Source organism: Colias eurytheme, chromosome 10, assembly GCF_061535395.1.
Source record: "Colias eurytheme isolate Ceu_HAF_F1 chromosome 10, ilColEury1 Martin Lab GWU primary, whole genome shotgun sequence".
NCBI lineage: Eukaryota > Metazoa > Arthropoda > Insecta > Lepidoptera > Pieridae > Colias > Colias eurytheme.
This window is the reverse complement of record NC_142989.1, coordinates 11,524,417-11,542,517: the sequence shown is the minus strand read 5'-3', so window position 1 is coordinate 11,542,517 and position 18,101 is coordinate 11,524,417. Positions and strand designations below refer to the sequence as shown.

Genomic DNA, 18,101 nt, shown 5'->3' with positions numbered 1-18,101 from the left:
CATCGAAAAAAAAAATTTCATCCCTCAGTTACATGTATGGGGGGCCCCACCCCCAATTCTTTTTTTTACTATTTAGTGTCATATTTTTGTAGCGGTTCATACAACACATATTCCCATCAAATTTCATCACTGTAGTACTTATAGTTTCCGAGTAAATCGGCTGTGACAGACGGACAGACGGACAGACGGACAGACGGACATGACGAAACTATAAGGGTTCCGTTTTTGCCATTTTGGCTACGGAACCCTAAAAACGAATTCAAATTTGAATCATGATGAAATGATCCATTGAAATGTTACATTTTTTAGGCCTGACCTTGAGTTTTTTAGAGGACGCAATTTTATGTTTTTGATGCGTAGGGGGGGTCAGTGTGAAGCTAAAACCAAGTTTGTGGGGTCGCCACCCTTGTCCCATGGCCGCCATCTTGAAAATAGCGGTTGAAATAGTTTTAACGATATATCTCTTAAACTATTTATCTGATATTAAAACAATTGTAACATTATTTGTTGCAAATTAAATTCTCTACAACTTTGATTCAGTAACTTTTTGCCGTAGAACTATAAATAAAAAAGTTATAAGCGAAAATGTTCAGAAATTAGAGCTATTTATATTTTTCAATAAAACTTTTTTTTATCATTTTACGAAGAAATGATATAAGACTATTTTTGTAGATTGTTTTTCGAGGAACAACTTTTATGTACAACATTTTGTCATTACGTCAATAGCTAAGGTTTTACAGCGCTCAGAAGTGAGTACTATTTTTCAGTAGTAACTATACATAATAAATTGGCGATTGGCTCTTTTCCCAGACTCCACAACAATGGAAGCACACTGCAGAACATTTCAGCCCTTTTTTTTTTTTTTTTTTTTTTTTTTATAGTGGGGAAATCTTCCAAAGATACCCACGGCCCCCGGGGAAGGAGCCGTGGGTTATGTCGGATTCTTACCGACTAAAACCCCACTGTGTTCCGTCGAGCCGCTTTAATGATGGGGCCGCGGGTATTTGTTAGAATTCTTCCGCGACCCCCTCGGCGGCAGCCCATCTCCAGGCCAGGCGCAAGCCAAGAACAGGAAAGGTGCCTGCTCTTCCCTCCCGTTGGCGGCATGAGCGGAACACGTCTCAAGTCGCCTCACCGCGCCGGACGATGGATTACATTCCCCGTTCCACCGCCCGGTGCCCTTCGTCAAGGAGGCACGTTGCGACCGTGTAAAGCGGCCGCAACACGGCGACGACGCCCAATAAGACGTCTGCGCCGGATCGGGTCCGCGTGAGGATCCCTCTCGCGCACCCGCTCTGCCTCCTCTTTCTGCGAGATCACGCTCTCCGAGAATGCGATCACCGCACGCCAGGATCTGTCGCCATCCACCATTGCACGAACAACGGAGGGTAGAGAGAGATCCGGCCCGATTATCGCGACTAGGCGAGCACGGGGCTCGGCCCACGCGGGGCACACGGCAAGAGTGTGATCTGCCGTGTCCTCCGGGCAGGCACACCAGTGGCAGACCATGCTGGGCTCCCTCCTCGCGACTTTACACAGGTACCGTCCGAAGCAGCCGTGCCCGGACAGTATCTGCGTAAGGCGGAAGGTTATGGCCCCGTGCCGCCTGTCGCACCACTCTTGGAGGACTGGACGTATGGCCGCAACCGTCCTCTCACCCGCGCTGGGCTCCTCGAGCCGGCGTTCCCACTCTCGGAACCGCCGCTCGACAGCCTCGGCCCTCCACTCCTCTACTTCCTCGTAGGAAGGATTCACCCCATGTGACCTAGACGCCGAGACGCGGCGATACACGTCCGCTAGCATCTCGGCGTCCAGATCCCATGGCGGCGTTCCGGCCATTACGCAGGCAGCCTCAAAAGACACCGTGCGGTATGCCCTAACTACCCTGAGCGCCATGACCCGCTGCGGCCTCCGCAAGAGGGGTCTGGTACGGGCGCTCAGGGTGTCTGCCCAGATGGGGGCCCCGTAGAGGGCCATGGAGCGGATTACGCCAGTGTATAGCCGGCGACACCCACCCCCAGCACCTCTAAGGTTTGGCAGCAAACTTCCCAGTGCTCCGGCCGCCCCTACAAGACGGGGGGCGAGGCGACGGAAGTGCTCCGTGAACCTCCATCGGCTATCCAACACGATGCCTAGGTATCTCATGGTGGTGGTGACCCTGATTGCTACCCCATCCACCCGGATCTCTGCGCCTGCGCTATGTAGCCTCCGGCGACCGGGAAAGAAGATGGCTTCGGATTTCTCCAGCGCCACCCGTAGTCCCAACCGCCGGATGCGGCACACCACCTGCTCAACTCCCGTGGTAGCTAATAAAGCTGCCTCCTCGTATGTGGCCCCACGCGCAGTCACCAGAGTATCGTCGGCGTAACAAGTTACGCCAACACCTGGGAGGTTAGTGGCGCGCAGGACCCAGTCGTACCCGATGTTCCACAGAAGAGGCCCGAGGACCGACCCCTGTGGGACACCGCACGACACTTCCCTCTCACTCCATCCATCGCGGGTTGGATAGGCAACAGTCCTATCTGAAAGGTATGACCGCAGCAGTCGCACCATGTAGCCCGGCACGCGATGATAGTGGAGAGCTTGCAGGATACTGCCCCACGGTAGGGTGTTAAACGCGTTTGCGATGTCCAAAGACACCGCCAGGAGGACTTCTCCACTAGCGGCCGCATCTTCTGCGGTGGCTCTCACGCGAGATATTGCGTCGAGTGTGGACCGACCACGGCGAAAGCCGAACTGGTTCCCGCTGAGGTCTGGTCCCACTCCCTCCAAATGGTTGACGAGGCGAGCTGCGAAAACGCGCTCAAAAAGCTTGCTCACCTCGTCAAGCAATACAATGGGCCTGTACGCTGAGGGCGAATCGCGCGGGCGCCCCTCCTTTCTTAACAGGACCAAATTCCCTGTCTTCCACCTACGGGGAAATTGGCCCCGCTCAAGGCAAGCCGAAAACAACCGCTCCACCCGGGGCCCGAGGGCTTCCAACGCTAGCACCCACGCTCGGCCAGGTACCCCGTCAGGTCCAGGAGCAGTGTTTTTCCCTTTAAGCCGCGTAACTGCCGACTCCAACTCCTCATGGGTAACGGCAGGGATTTCTTCTGCGGGCTCCTCCTGTGACGCAGGTGTCGCCGCCATCGGCGGAGGAGAATATCTTCCCCGGTCCGGGAACAGAGATACCACAACCTGTTCTAACAGACGGGGCTCGAGAGACTGAGACAGGGGCGGAGCCCACGGGCGGAGCTTCTGCCTCACCCGTTTATACGGCCGACCCCACGGCACTCGGTTCAGACCCTCGAGCATCTCTTCCCATGCTCTATCCTTGGCGCTGCTGATTGCCTCCTTCAGAGAGGTAACGCACTCCCTGTAGGAGGCATACAGTTGCGCTTCCTCCACTTCGTCCCGTGCACTCCGGCGCCGGTGCCTGGTGTACGCCCGCCTCGCAGCCACGCAGGATGCGCGCAGCTGGGCAATTTCGGCGGACCACCAATACATCGGTCTTCTGCGCGGATTAGAGCGAACTCTACTCATGGCCGCATCACACACCTGCGCCATGGCATCAGCCATCCATGCTGCATCGTCCTCTACTGTTGCGATCTGCGGTGCAGGGATCCATGCCTGAACTATGGCAGCCTCAATTAGGAGTTCCCTATCGAGACTACGAATCGACCAACGTGGACGTCCACCATTTAGGGAAGGCTCACCGCGAAACGCGGATGGCGCAGAGACGCTGAAGCGGATGTATCTGTGGTCCGATAGCGTTTCCACATCAGTTACAACCCTCCAGTCGCTAATTCGCCTTGCAAGGGGGGGGCTAGCGAAGGTGATGTCGACGATGGAGCCCCCTCTTTGCCGCACGCATGTCAGCTCACTCCCGCGATTTACGACCGAGAGATCAGCTGCGACCGCCCAGTCCTGCAGCACCGCACCCCGCGCATTTCTCACCGATGATCCCCATGCCATTGATTTGGCATTGAAATCTCCGGCTAGAAGCACGGGCTGCGAAGGAGCGAGGTCAATCAGTTCCCCAAGATCTGCCAGGAACCGCTCGAATTCATCCAGGCTACGGTTGGGAGAGAAGTAGACCCCGATCACTGTGTTACCATTGATCGAGGCCGAGACACAACCCTGCCGCCGGACTACCCTTTCCATTACTGTGCCGCCCTGCGTTACTAGCGTCACCAGTCCATCCAAGTCGGCCGCCCAGTTGTCCCGGGACGGCACGAAATAGGGCTCAGCCACCACCGCCACATCTATCCGCCACTCCGCCAGACTCTGGAGCAAAAGATCCTGAGCTCCGGCGCAGTGGTTGATATTGCCTTGGAGGAAATGGAGGAGAGCCATTACTGCGTTTCCATTTCGCTAACCGTCACATTCGCCTCGACGGGCGCGGGACAAGGACACGGCGCGGTACCTGGACCATCGCGTCCCCGATTTCCTCTTTTCCGCTTCGGGGCTTTGCAGGCCGGGCCCCCGAGCCGGTGTCCCGCGGGCAGTTTTGCATCGGCGCAAAGAACACAATGAGCAGCTGCCGTACACCCTGCAGCCTTGTGCCCATTTTCGCCACATCGGTAACAGACGTTGCTTCGGTCTGTGGGCGACGAGCACATGGCCCTAACGTGTCCCACCTCCAGGCACCGGAAGCAGCGTTGCGGCTTCACTGCACCGAGTGAGACCCCCGCGGAGATCCATCCAACAAGGATGCGCCCAACCTGCGCCACCTTTTTTGCAGCAGCAACTGGGCAGCTCACCCACGCCGTGGTGGAACCTCTCAATCCCACGCGCAGACCACTGCACTTAACCTGGTCCGCGGGGCACTCACCCACCCGGGAGACCGCAGCTGCAACTTCCTCGGCAGCCACCGAATCATCCAGACCAGTGACCCGCACCTCCGCGCACTTTACCGGTCTGGATACCTTTATGGTATCCTCGTCCCACACCTCACGAAGTCTACTAGCAAGGGCGTCCGCCTCCTTCGCACTTGTAGTGCCCGGAATTTCCAAAATTCGGGCCCCAGTCGCGGCACGCTTAAAGCGTAGGGCGCTGACACCGATCTCCGTGAGGTTGATCTTTTGCCGGGACCCAGCCATTACAGAGGCGTACGTGACCCCGCGCGCCTCCGCACCCGGCTGCAGGGTTATGACTACAGCCGAGGACGAGGGAGAGCGGAGTTTAGGAGCCCTTTTTCGTGCTTTAGCCTCCGCCTTGCTTTTCTTCCTCTTCTTCTTCCTCTCCACCAGAGTCCACCCTTGCTTAGGCGGTTGCTGCTGGGGAGCGGATGACGTAGACGGGGCAACCCTTTCGGGACGCCGCTCCGCCTTCTTTCCTTCTTTTCCTGGATTGGCCTTTGGGGCCAGACCGGTACCCACAGGCTGTGCAACAGCCCGCGTTTCACCCTGGTTTTTATTCGCAGCCTTGGCCCTCTTAGTAGCCTTTGAAGGCGGGAGTTGAGGGAAGTCCTCGGTTAGCACTTGGCTAACCGCCATCCCCCCAGTCCTATTATCCGCCGCCAGTGGCGGCCTCACGCGCCTTTCTAGAGGTAGGCGTTCCTCCAGCACCTCCAGCCGGGCGTTAACCATTTCTCCGACCTGCCGCATGATGTTCGCGGTCAGTTCAGAGTCCGTCTGCTGCTGCTGCGCATGTTGTGCGCCCCCAAGCGCGGCTTTCATCTCCGCCATCTCCTTGCGGAGGGCTGCAATCTCCCCATGCAGCCGAGTGTTGTCGGCCTGGAGCCGCCGTGTGTCTTCGGAGGCGGTGCGCTGCACAAGTAGTGCTACCGCCTCTTGGATCGCCTCCGACGCATCCTTTAGGGTCCGTTTCGACGTCCCCTTCAGGTTTGAGGATTTAGCCTCTATGACCGCAAGATTCTCCTCAATGCGGCGCCGTAGGGCTGCGGTTGATTCGTTGACGTCGGTTCGCCCGCCGCCGGCTTCTGCGTCCGCGACCAGAGAGCTTCTCGAGACCTGGGTCTCTCGCTCAATCTCAGACTCGGGCTTGCCGCCTACAAGCTCAAGAGCTTTCCTTGCGGCAATCATTTCCGCCAGAGTCTTCCTTGCAGCCGTAGGTGTGCGCGATGTTGACGAGCGTCCCTTGCCCCTCTTGGCACTCTTCTTGGCCGTGCGCGTTCGTCCCTCTGTGGAGGAGCCCGAGCAGCTCGCTCCAGAAGACCGCTTCCGTTTCGCCCACAGTCGGTCCTCCTCGTATGACTGGACCGTCATGAGGCTGTCTACAGACGTTGCCGCAGACAGTCCACTGGGTCCAGCTTTCCTCCCCCTAGTTCTCATACGCTCCATTTGAGCGCGCGTCCCTTCCCCAATATCCGTATCACTTTGCATAATATCGTTATTGTCCTTTATCCGTTTGCCAGAGTCGTCGGTCGGTCCAGTAACTTTTGGCACCGAAGAGGCCTGGGAACCCACCTCCTCAGTGTCTTTGCGTAAGTTTTTGCCCCCCCCAGAATACGTGGGGCAGCCTGAGTTGGACTCAGGGAGGGATTCTCCACTTTTGGTGGTACCCTCCTGGGGTAGTTTATTTTTAAAACTTACCTCCATCATCTCCTCCTCTTTCCTCTAGTTTGCAGTACGCCTGCCGGGTTAAACCCGCCAGCCGCTACCTAGGGCTGGGCCCTTTCAGCTCCACAGCGGCCTCATCGGCCCCAACCCCAGTACTAGGTGATGCTGCGCACATACCATCACCTAGGAGTATTATTTAGCAGCCCTCCGGCCAGCTGGTTTTGGTCCGCGCCGGCTGATCAGCCGGTACCCCCCATATCTGGGGGGCCTGCCCCTATCCGCCACCTGGGGACGCGCCCGATGGGAGACCAGAAACTCCACACGGGAGAACATTTCAGCCCTGCTTTTCGACGTAAAAAAAAACGCACTTCCAGACTCTCTCTACCTCCTGGGTTGTGGGGAAAAGATTCAATAATTAATTATTAATAATATTGCAAAATTAATTATTAAAAATATTATTATAACAAAAATAAAATAATTACGGTGAAAAATTATTATTAGTACACACATAATATATCGTATTCTGTATAGTAAAGACTACTTAAAATAGTACTCACTTCGGATGGCTGTAAAACCTTAGCTATTTACTTAATGAAAAAATGTTGTAAATAAAAGTTGTTCTACGAAAAACTATCTACAAAAATGGTCTGATATAATTTCTTCGTAAACTTATAAAAAAAAGTTTTATTGAAAAATATAAACATCTCTAATTTCTGAACATTTTCGCTTATAACTTTTTTGTTTATAGTTCTACGACAAAAAGTTACTGAACCTAAGTTGTAGAGAATTTAATTTTCAACGAATAATGTTACAATTGTTTTATTATCAGATAAATAGTTTAAGAGATATATCGTAAAAACCATTTCAACCGCTATTTTCAAGATGGCGGCCGTGGGACAAGGGTGGCGACCCCACAAACTTGGTGATAGCTTCACACTGACCCCCCCTACACATCAAAAAAATAAAATTGCGTCCTCTAAAAAATACTACCCCAAATGTAACTTTTCAATGGACCAAAAAAAGGCGTGGAAAACTACACATGTTATCAGCTGTAAACAATCTTATTTAAAGTTGAAACGGAAAATTGTATTGTCCAGTAATAATATTAAGTGCAGACGAAAAACTAGACGTTAGATCGAGTTGCATTCTTGTAGAGGCGATGGCGAAAGAACAGATAAATTATCATTAGTGTACACGGGCAAGTCGGATGCTTTGTGTGATATACGAATACTTTGGATATGGTACGTGAAATTGTGGAGAAACTTTGTATTTACAATTATGTTGATACGTAGTTAATGTATTTGATTTTGAGTGAGTTAGTGAGGGCATTTTCTGTAGTAATTGCATAAAGTACAGTACGCATGGCTTCAACTTATGGCTCACAGGAATAGTTGGATATACCTAATAATGATAACAAATGAAAGAACCTAACAAACAATTTTTATATATGTAATAATTTAATCTAAACTTTTTTTTTGTATTATTTTCTTGTAATCCGTTTAGGCCGTTTTATCACTAGGTATCAATAATAATTTGTAAAGCGTAGGTCATAGAATTAACATAATTTCGCATTAGTAATTAAAACTTCTAATCTTTATGACAGGACACCATTTTGTAAAGATACACAAAACAGGAATACTAATGGAAAAAATTAAAATTCGTAATACATTCCGAGGAAGTCGGGGACAGCCTGATTGCATCCATTGTAGCCTAGTTGCTCCCACGAAGTTATTTTTTAAACAGAAATTGGCCACTTGTTTGTTGGTAATGTGAGCTAGCTTCATTACGAACATGGTTGTTCCAAATTGCAATTTTTAGTGCTATTTCGCATGTGAATGGATTAAAAATATTTGTCTTTCCACTAGTGAACTGTAGTTGCAAGTTGCAACGCTTTTTATAGGATTCACATAAAACACAAATGAATGAATATGTCGGCGAGAGGTGTAGAATGTGGATCTATTTTCAAGCTGTGGGCGTTGCGTTGGGTAATCGAGCAAAGAAACACCTCTAACTCAAACATTTCTTTATTTACCACCGATTCGGAATGCAGTATCTACAGAGAAGAACCGGCAAGAAACTCCATAGTTGCTCTTTTAAATCATGTCAGTTTTACAATACAGTCATTTCTAATACAATCACTTGGTATTACAATTGTGACCACTAATAAAATAAATATCACAAATAAGTTATAGTAAGCTACTACGTAATAGATGTGCACTCGGCAACGGTCGGCGAACGAATGACCCGAGTCGTGCGCGCGCGCTGCTTTTTATCGGTTCGCCGTTCGTTATTTTTTAAAGCTTCGACGGTGGCGCCGTCACGGCCATTCTGACTTACGCTCGTCCTCGAGCGACTTCTGAACACCTGGGAACAAGACAATTAAAACAATGTGCTGGTCCGGCAAGCCCTTCAGCAACCGTGCTAGTCCGGAAATCTCTCCAGATTTCCCTCTAGCGTGCCAGTCCGGAAATCTCTCCAGATTTCCCTCTAGCGTGCCAGTCCGGAAATCTCTTTAGCTTACTGCGCTAGACCAGATTTCCCTATAGCGTGCTAGACCGGATCTGCAATCCCTATAGCCGAATTATTGGACCGGACTCCCTTCAATAACTCGCTCTCTCTTTTTTTTTGCACCATTCTTTTTGCTCTCCTTTTTTTTGCATCATTCTTTTTGCATCATTCTTTTTGCATCATTCTTTTTGCATCATTCTTTTTGCATCATTCTTTTTGCATCATTTTTTTTTGCATAATTTTTTTGAATAATTTTTTTTGCACAATTTTTTTTAAGGATTATTTTTTTTCCTTTTCTTTTTTTTTACACAACAATATTAAATCCAAACTCACGACTCTCTCCACTCTCTCCACTCCTCGGCCATACTGACAATCGTACGTCCTCGTACGTCCCTTCTTGTTTTACAGCACTACGGTATTTCATCCCGGGATTAGACAACTATACCGCTCGGCCATACTGACCTTACAGAACACCAACAACATCCACATAACATAAACACGACGCTCGCTCACCACAAATGAAGGCTCAACTACCGTGGACTGCAACCCAGATAGCACGCACAATTCCTGCAATGAAATCATTACCGTTACAATAATCCACGTTACAAACTTTTACTTTACACAAGTTATCTCCGATACAGTCATACTTGCGTCCTCGTACGCCATAATATCTCACACTACATTACTACGATAATTCATTTTCATTTTTTTTTGTCAAAATAACATCCATCCTGCCTCAGCCTACACTGACCTTACAGGGTTTCCACACTGCCCCGATCCTACTGACCGGTCAGAACACACATGTACTATCCTGGACCTCATGCCAGATAGCATATCACTTTCTTCTAATAAACGACATTACCGTAGTAATATTGGAATATTACGTAAATGTGTGTTGTGTGGACACAACACACATTTACTTCGTACAGCGTACGAGTAAACAGATGTCAGTATGCTACTGGTCAACTATGAAAACTGAAAACAGAGTGTTGCCGCAGCAAATCAGTAAAACGGTACGCGACCGTATCCTCAACGTTTGCGCTGCGTCATCCTGGCATCGCGTCATCGAGCCGTACCATTGGCCGCTGATGATGCTACGTTGTTCCATATGCTACGCAACCGCTGCGCCGTACTGTTAACTGCCTCGCTTCTAAACGCTGTGTCGTAAAACGCTCTCTGTAATTTAGCTAATTAAAATCAATCTGACATTACCTGTCGTTAATTATGATCATTGACTATAGCGCAAAAATTACAATATCTTAAAAAGAATAATTCGTAACCGGTTAACTCAAAAAGTGGCAAAAGCTTGTTCTCAAACTTAATGATTTACCAACTTGAATTTAATGTAATCATGTGGTTAAAATTCCTTAACGGTATGTCAACTTTTGAAAACTCAACTTAAAACAATTGATAAGTGTAGGCTTAAACTCATCTGTGAATAGTTTCAACGTAATAAGAATGTACTGCTCAACAACTACTGTACAACTACCTAATTGATGTATTCAGTTGATGTCAAACTGCAGCTAGTCACAAAAACTAGATATTATCAAGGAATTACATTAAATGCACACAATGTAAATCGATTATACTATCGAATACTCCACGTTTAGGATTGGCGTTCTTATATTTTGAAGCTACAAAATAACCTTCAGAAAACCTGGATGGATTTTTTTTCTTTTCTCTATTCAATTAAACAGACGTTATATTCTGACGACAGTATGTAAACTGTAAATGCGCGATTAACCTTGAGATTATTTTCAGTTAGTTATTATTTTTTTTTAAAAAGAACATCGTAATATTTAACGGACCTTAACGTTGATGGGATAGTTAAGAGTTTAAAACCAAATCTAGACCCGTACTCCAATCATAACATTTATCTTACGCCAGATGTTTATTTGAACACACGCTAATTATCTGTGACATTGTATTATGAACTGCCTAAATAAGGACTTAATAAATTCTCTAAGTAAAAATTCAAAACTAAATGCCTCGATTTACCTTTCATTCGATCAAACTAAATCTGCCACATTTCATAAAACTGCATATTGTAAAAACTGTATACTGTGAATTGTTCACAACTTTATTTATTTTTTTTTTTTATAAAGAAATGACCTCAAATATCACCCTAAATAAAACCTACGAAAAGTTTATTAAACCTCTAAGCACTAGTTAACGCATTGCTTTTCGTTTTTAATCGAATGGCAATAAGGCTGTCTTTGTGTAGCAATTAATTGCTATTTGTCAAGGGTATAGTCTAAATAAAAACTAACGCAGGTAGTTCAAGAAATGAATGCGGGTAGTCAAGAAACTAACGCGGGTAGTTAAGAAACTAATTTAAAAGTAATTCGCATACTGTTTTTTTGTTCCGATACACGGACAAGTGAATGTTTATTGTTTACGTTCGATTGAAGTATCTGGATGCAGTGTACAAATTATTGCGCTTTCTTTCTTTAGTGTTAGCTCACAAACTAACCAACATTAAAGCAAGTCGTTACTTAATTCATCTTGAAGTCAGTGCTTACGCCGCGAAGTGTTTTTTTTTTTAATAACGTGAATTACCTACTCAAGTAAACGTGTCCCTGAAGAAGTGAAATACAAGTCACACGACCTAGGTACTGATAATAATTTATCACTGCGTAACTAAGATGGGCTAAATGTAATGGAATAAGATTTAACTAACTACAAAACCGTAAAGCAATATCGCACGACCTAATAATAACATCACTGCGTGAATAAGTCGAGTTAAATGCAATAAGATTTAACTATACACTGGTCTTGTAGGTTACAACTTTTAACAAAATCTGTACGGCCTGTAAATCAGCGCTGTTTTTATGCAGCATTTAGCTGAGGCTGTGACGATTTTCCTCAATTAATTTTAAGATAAATTTTGTTTTTGGCAATAAATTTCTTTTTCTTTCAAATAAGTTACTACATTTTAAAAACCTTACTTTCTTTATCTAATTGCACACTCAAAGTGAAATGTTATCTACTGACCGATTTCTTACAAGAGAACATCAGAAACATAGTAATAAAAATAGTACGACTGACCAGATTCACCAGCACTTAGCCTCATACATGTGCCGAGTGGCAGCTGCCAACGCGTCGTTTCGTTACACTATAACCCTCCTCTGCCATGAACCACACGGCTTGTAGGCGCACCGCCCGCGCCACTGCTACTGCGATAACGCTGCGATGCCAGACTTGTGAAGTCATGATGAAGCGCTGCTCTCGATGATACGGGGTCCGACGCGGTGGTGCGAGCGGCAGTGGCATCCGCGCAGCGCGAGGCGAAGTTGCCACCCTGCCCGCACATAACGAGCTCTCCCTTTGTCACCGGCTGCTCAGTGACACGTATGCTCGTAGATCTGTAGGATGCCTCTTCCCGTTGAAACTGGATCGAAGTGCCACGTGGTTGCGGCATTTTGTCTTTTAATCAGCGCACGCATTAATTATATCCAGGTTATCGCCACGTGCTTTCTCATTTGCTCGATTTGATCCCACTTCTGATGTCGGCGAGAGGTGTAGAATGTGGATCTATTTTCAAGCTGTGGGCGTTGCGTTGGGTAATCGAGCAAAGAAACACCTCTAACTCAAACATTTCTTTATTTACCACCGATTCGGAATGCAGTATCTACAGAGAAGAACCGGCAAGAAACTCCATAGTTGCTCTTTTAAATCATGTCAGTTTTACAATACAGTCATTTCTAATACAATCACTTGGTATTACAATTGTGACCACTAATAAAATAAATATCACAAATAAGTTATAGTAAGCTACTACGTAATAGATGTGCACTCGGCAACGGTCGGCGAACGAATGACCCGAGTCGTGCGCGCGCGCTGCTTTTTATCGGTTCGCCGTTCGTTATTTTTTAAAGCTTCGACGGTGGCGCCGTCAAATACATTAACTCCGTTATAAGCCAAATTTTAATATTCGAAGATGACCTGTAATAAAAATGTACACATTAGAAGAAAGCTTTACGTTGATGCGATGAGTACCTATTGAGTTAAGATAATGTTAGATGTACAAGAATTTCCTTCTAAACTTTTTAAGATTTCATCAATATAATATCAATACAATATAAGAAACTACAGAACTAAAGTTTAAGTTATTTTAAACTTGTAAACCTTAAACCTAGTTCGTAGTTCCAGCACACGGCACTCACGGTGGGAGTGCACAAATGGAAAGCCAGCCGACGGTAAACACGCGTGACGTTGATTTGTCGACCGTTTTTATACACTAATACAATTGTTTCACTTTTCATTTAGTTAAAACTATTTAGTTAGAGACGATAAGTTGAAACGGTAGTTTTTGGAAATAGAATAGGTTCATAGTTCTCTAAAATAAATTCTGCGTTGCGTGACTTAATAACTGCAGAAACAGCAATTCTACAAAAGCATTTCTACAAAATAGGCTTATTTCATCATTTGTTAGATCTCAGGCTAAATGAAATATACAGGCCATAGGTATATTACGCCATTTAGTACATACTAAAGTACTAACTAATTACATTTCCCTAGTTCACATCATCATTAAAATAATGTATTCACGAGTATACACCGCTATGTAAGACTACAAATAAATTTATCTCAAACCAATAACTTTCTGCACAATACAACACAATTCTGCCGATAAGACAGCGTCGTGACGGCACAAAAATAAGAAAAAAATATAAAAACAACATCAATCAAATCGAGAAAGCGGCCATCACTGCGAGTCATTAGGAGTTTCAGGTGTTTTTTTATCTGTAAGCCGAGAAGGCAAGTAATCGACAAGCGAAATTAATGTGGCGGCACTAACTCGGGAGTTCGGCTGCCACTTTTAAAAATCTCTCTTTTACTTAATTTTTACATCGTTGTAAGGTAACCTTTAGGGGTAGGGGTATGTCGATGTTTTATTTTTAACATAGACATTATTTCAAAAAATTTTCAGTGTTGAAATAAGTTCTAATTTCTCAGTAAGCAAACTTTGTTTCTTTGTTTACATAAATGAAGTTTTTGCAGAATTTATATAATTATAGGTACATAGAAATACAGGAGATTTAATTTGTACACAAAAGTATATACATATTACATTTATTAGGTATCGATTGAATCATTGAAGTTAGATAAGGTACTTTAAATTGACGATCACTTCTCCATACAACCGCACTTTTGTTAATAGTTTTTCTCATTTCTTTAAAATTTTCCTGTCTTTTTGCCTCTATATCTTTATACCAAATTAACTACTATTTATTTCCACCGCTAACTTTTTATTTTATAACCGTAATACTATGTAAGTATTGCAAAATTTTCTTTATCTTAATAAAATAACATCCCTAAAAAACTATCGACATCTCCCCATCCCTAATCCGCGAAAACCTATTAATAACTTGCGGCTGTGAAAGTTTTAAAAGTGTTTTCCACCTTGTCGGGAGGTGTTGGACGTTTGAACCATTAATTATTTTCTCCAGCCACGGCCTGATGATATTGTTGAATTTTTTATTGAGGGGAAGAATGTATGTCGTGGTTTTGCTATGAGAATTTGGGGAAGGGACTGGATTTTGGTTGTGAAATGGAGTTAGTTATTGTAAAGAGGAGTTATAAATTTTTTTAATCGTTATCTGTAACGTATACGATCTACTTGAACAATTTGTTTGAAATTAGTTTTAGTTTAGAAACAATTTTTGAAAACAATTTTTTTGTTTGATTAAGACCTGAAACATGTTAATATTCCTAATCTTAACATGTTACAGGTCACAAGCAATGCATGTCTTGCAGGATAAGGGCGAATTTGTAAAAATATAAAATAAAATTTACTAAAAAGTAATGTAGAGTATACCTACCTACTCTATTAACATATCCTACCTACTCTATTCTTGATATTGTTAACATAATCACCATGGAGCACGGTAAAATTGTAATTAGGTGCAAAATATATTAAAATTTAAATTCTCGCGTAGCTAAAGCACCTACTTAGCAATAATTTTTTATTCGCAAATAATTTGCACACCCCAAAACAGGTGTGAGAATTATTTTGAAAACGTTTCCTTAATTTCCTCATTTACTTAATGTCACAAGCATTTCCTTGGAAGCGAAAATTAAATATACTACGGCAAATATTAAGAAGCTGTCTGATATAGGATTGTGAGCTTTATGAGAAGGGTGTAAGGGTGGTGTTATTGGTTTAAAGAATTGTAAGGGTGTTTTCAAGTGGGCGGTGATCGTGACAGGTTTGAGGTAGTGGTAGGTGATGGTACTTGAAATTCTAAGAAACTCTGTTTTTGCTTATTGTTCGCTGCGTGCTACTGAAACGGTGTAAAGTGTATGAATTCAATGAACCTTTTAAGGGGTGTGGTGAAATGGTTTTTCTTTTGGGCGGTTTTGTAATTTTGTGTACAAAATTATTTTAATGTGTGTGTGTGTGTGTGTGTGTGAAATTATTAAAAAAAAATTTGTGTGGTTTTATAAAACCACGGTAAAAGTGAAACTGTTCGAACGGTTCCGAACGCTGCTTTGTGTAGCGCATGTCGCATGACGGTCGGCTGCCGAGTAGGTATACCTACTCGGCAGCCGCGATACACGCGACATGCGCTACACAGACCAAAAAGTTTGAGACGATGTAATAAAAGTTTCACTTTAATATAACAAAGCACTTATACCTACTGAATTAGCTATATTAATAAGCAAATTTAATTCTCTCATCAGCAATATATTATGTAAAAATTTAATAATAACTAACTATGTATAATAAAAACTTAAAAAATCTTACAATACCTGTGGCTGTTCCTACAGCAAGCTAAAACAATGCACGGGTTATAAAATATAAAAGTGAAAAAGTTGTTCTAATCTATTGTCCTGACGTTAGGAGCAATTTCTCAGGCGACTTGCCACCAGCGTCCCATAAAGTAGTTGAAATAACGTCTCACAGGTCCTTAATGTTAGGATTATCTTACCTTACCTTGGAAAATACATATAAAAATACACTCGGGGTGGTTTCGCAATATTCTGCTGTGAAGATAAAATAATGTGTAAAGATAGAATTTTATTAGACTGCAAAATTGGGAATACAAAATCGGTTCAATGACTACATAATTAGTAAACACAGATTAGGCTAAAACATTTTAAATTTTAATACTTACCAAAAAGTCAGTGCTGCTTATATCAATTGCAAATTAAATTAAAACGTTTGTTTTGTAGAAAATCATATTTTTAAATATGTTTCTCATTCAAAGTTTAATTACCATTAAAAACAAAGCTAAAACTTTCCATATAAACTACATTAGATCCGTTTTTTCAGATCCGTCAAAACAGGAAGTCGCCTAAAGCGCTTCCGGCCGATAACAACATCCTGCGCGAACTTTGCCGAAGTTTCGCGAAGTTTCGTAAACTTAGCGAAGCAGGTGCCTGTTTCTCGGATAAAAATTTCACCTTTGTTGAGTGGAAATCTTTTTATAAGTTTCAGAATTATGTTGCTGACACCGTGTCGTCTGTCGTGACGAAGTTTTATCTCCGTTCCGTCACATTTATCCACTTTATAATGTGAAAAGGGTTCTTAAAGGTTCTGAACGATTTTTTATTATCTGTGTTTAAATCGTGTCACGGTCTGTATAGAGGCTTGTGGAATAACTCTTAGTTTATATGAAGTTTTTTATATTCAGTTCAAATTAATCATATTACTATTCTATGTTCTTACTGATAGATTTTCTATATGGGCACGTCTTGGTATTTGTGCCTCAACAATATTTAATTCTATAACCTATTTTTTTATGGAATCTCATTATGAACAGCTTAATCAAGAGTGTAGAAATGTTCATTAATTGTAGGTATGTGTGAAGTCACAAGATGATTGATAATTTAGTTCATTATATAATCTGAAACTGTCCTCTACACAAAGAATTTAATAACAAACTGACGTAGAGTAATTGATTATATCACAATAAAATTAGCGAGATTAAGCATCTCTCATCTAATCTGTCCTACATTAAACAACAATCAAACAAGGCCGGTATTATAATAAATCTTCACAACTGCTTCAGGCCAACTCAATATTTCATGGGGCATACTTACAAAAACCATAAGCGTGCGAATTTAGACTCTATGATTATGTACATAAGGTGAGGGTAGTCGCAAAATGAGTGTAATTATAAAATAGCCGGCGGGTTAGCGAACACACGGCAGATATTAATCCGTCAGATCGTGATTAGATTCGGTAGCACGGAGTAATATATTCTGCAAGGTGTCAGGTGTAGGGAGGGTTATAACATCGATATTAAATAAAATTATATGATGAACCTCTTTTATTTAATAGATATGTGTCATTGAGTCCCGATCATTTCAGAGTTGAATTGTTGCAAGAGAAATCTTTATTTCCGTCTAATATGTATTTAAGTACTGATAGCCAGGTAAAAATAAATAGATACAAATTTTCAAATGTTCATGTAGGTATAATCGATATGTGCTTCGGTAGGTATTCAGTAAGAAGTAGCCAAATCCCATTGTATGTTTAACAAATGACCTAGATATTAACATAATTTGATATCAAGATAACAGATTCTGTCGATGAATTCATATTATTTTAATCAATTAATGTTAGATCATAGCTATATTCATTTGTCTGATTGTATACTTTCAACATAAATTCTCTATAGTTTTATTCTCCCCACAGTAATAAATACAGCAACAATCGATAACCAGGTAACACTAAGCACATCACTAAACATCGTGGTGTCGATAGCCGAACGTGCCGCAGCAAGCGCCGCCCGTCTTAGCGCCACCTTCCGTCGATAACTTACACAACACTTACCGTTGTACCTATCGACAGTTCAAATGAATATTTTATTGACACAGGAGTTACCGGGAAATGTACTACTATGAACTTTATTGTAATGGTATTAAATAAATAAAGTTTAAAGATTTTAAATGTGTTTTATTTATTACATTAGTATTGGCTGGTGCCCGATGCTTCGCTACTTTTAAAAACTAGTCTATGTGCTTATTCGAAAATTAGAGCAGAATTTCTTTTTTCATCTCTAGGCGCAAATATATACCTTAAAGTAATCAACAACTTTCATTTATTTTACGGGATACACTTTTTACGGCCAAAAA

At 43.5% G+C, this 18,101-nt stretch overlaps 1 protein-coding gene across 1 annotated transcript; it reads right to left on the bottom strand.

Annotated features, from left to right (window-relative positions):
• Nucleotides 1–4,337: 4,337 nt before the first annotated feature.
• Nucleotides 4,338–6,545, bottom strand: LOC149905482 (uncharacterized). The gene has a single exon (XM_090106584.1). It carries the CDS (start codon nt 6,543–6,545, stop codon nt 4,338–4,340), a length of 2,208 nt encoding a protein of 735 aa, XP_089962710.1.
• Between the last annotated feature and the right edge of the window lie 11,556 nt (nt 6,546–18,101).

Bases quoted from the DNA above. Each gene is read 5' to 3' on its own strand.
- LOC149905482 (XM_090106584.1), bottom strand. From the start codon at position 6,545: ATGGAGGTAAGTTTTAAAAATAAACTACCCCAGGAGGGTACCACCAAA.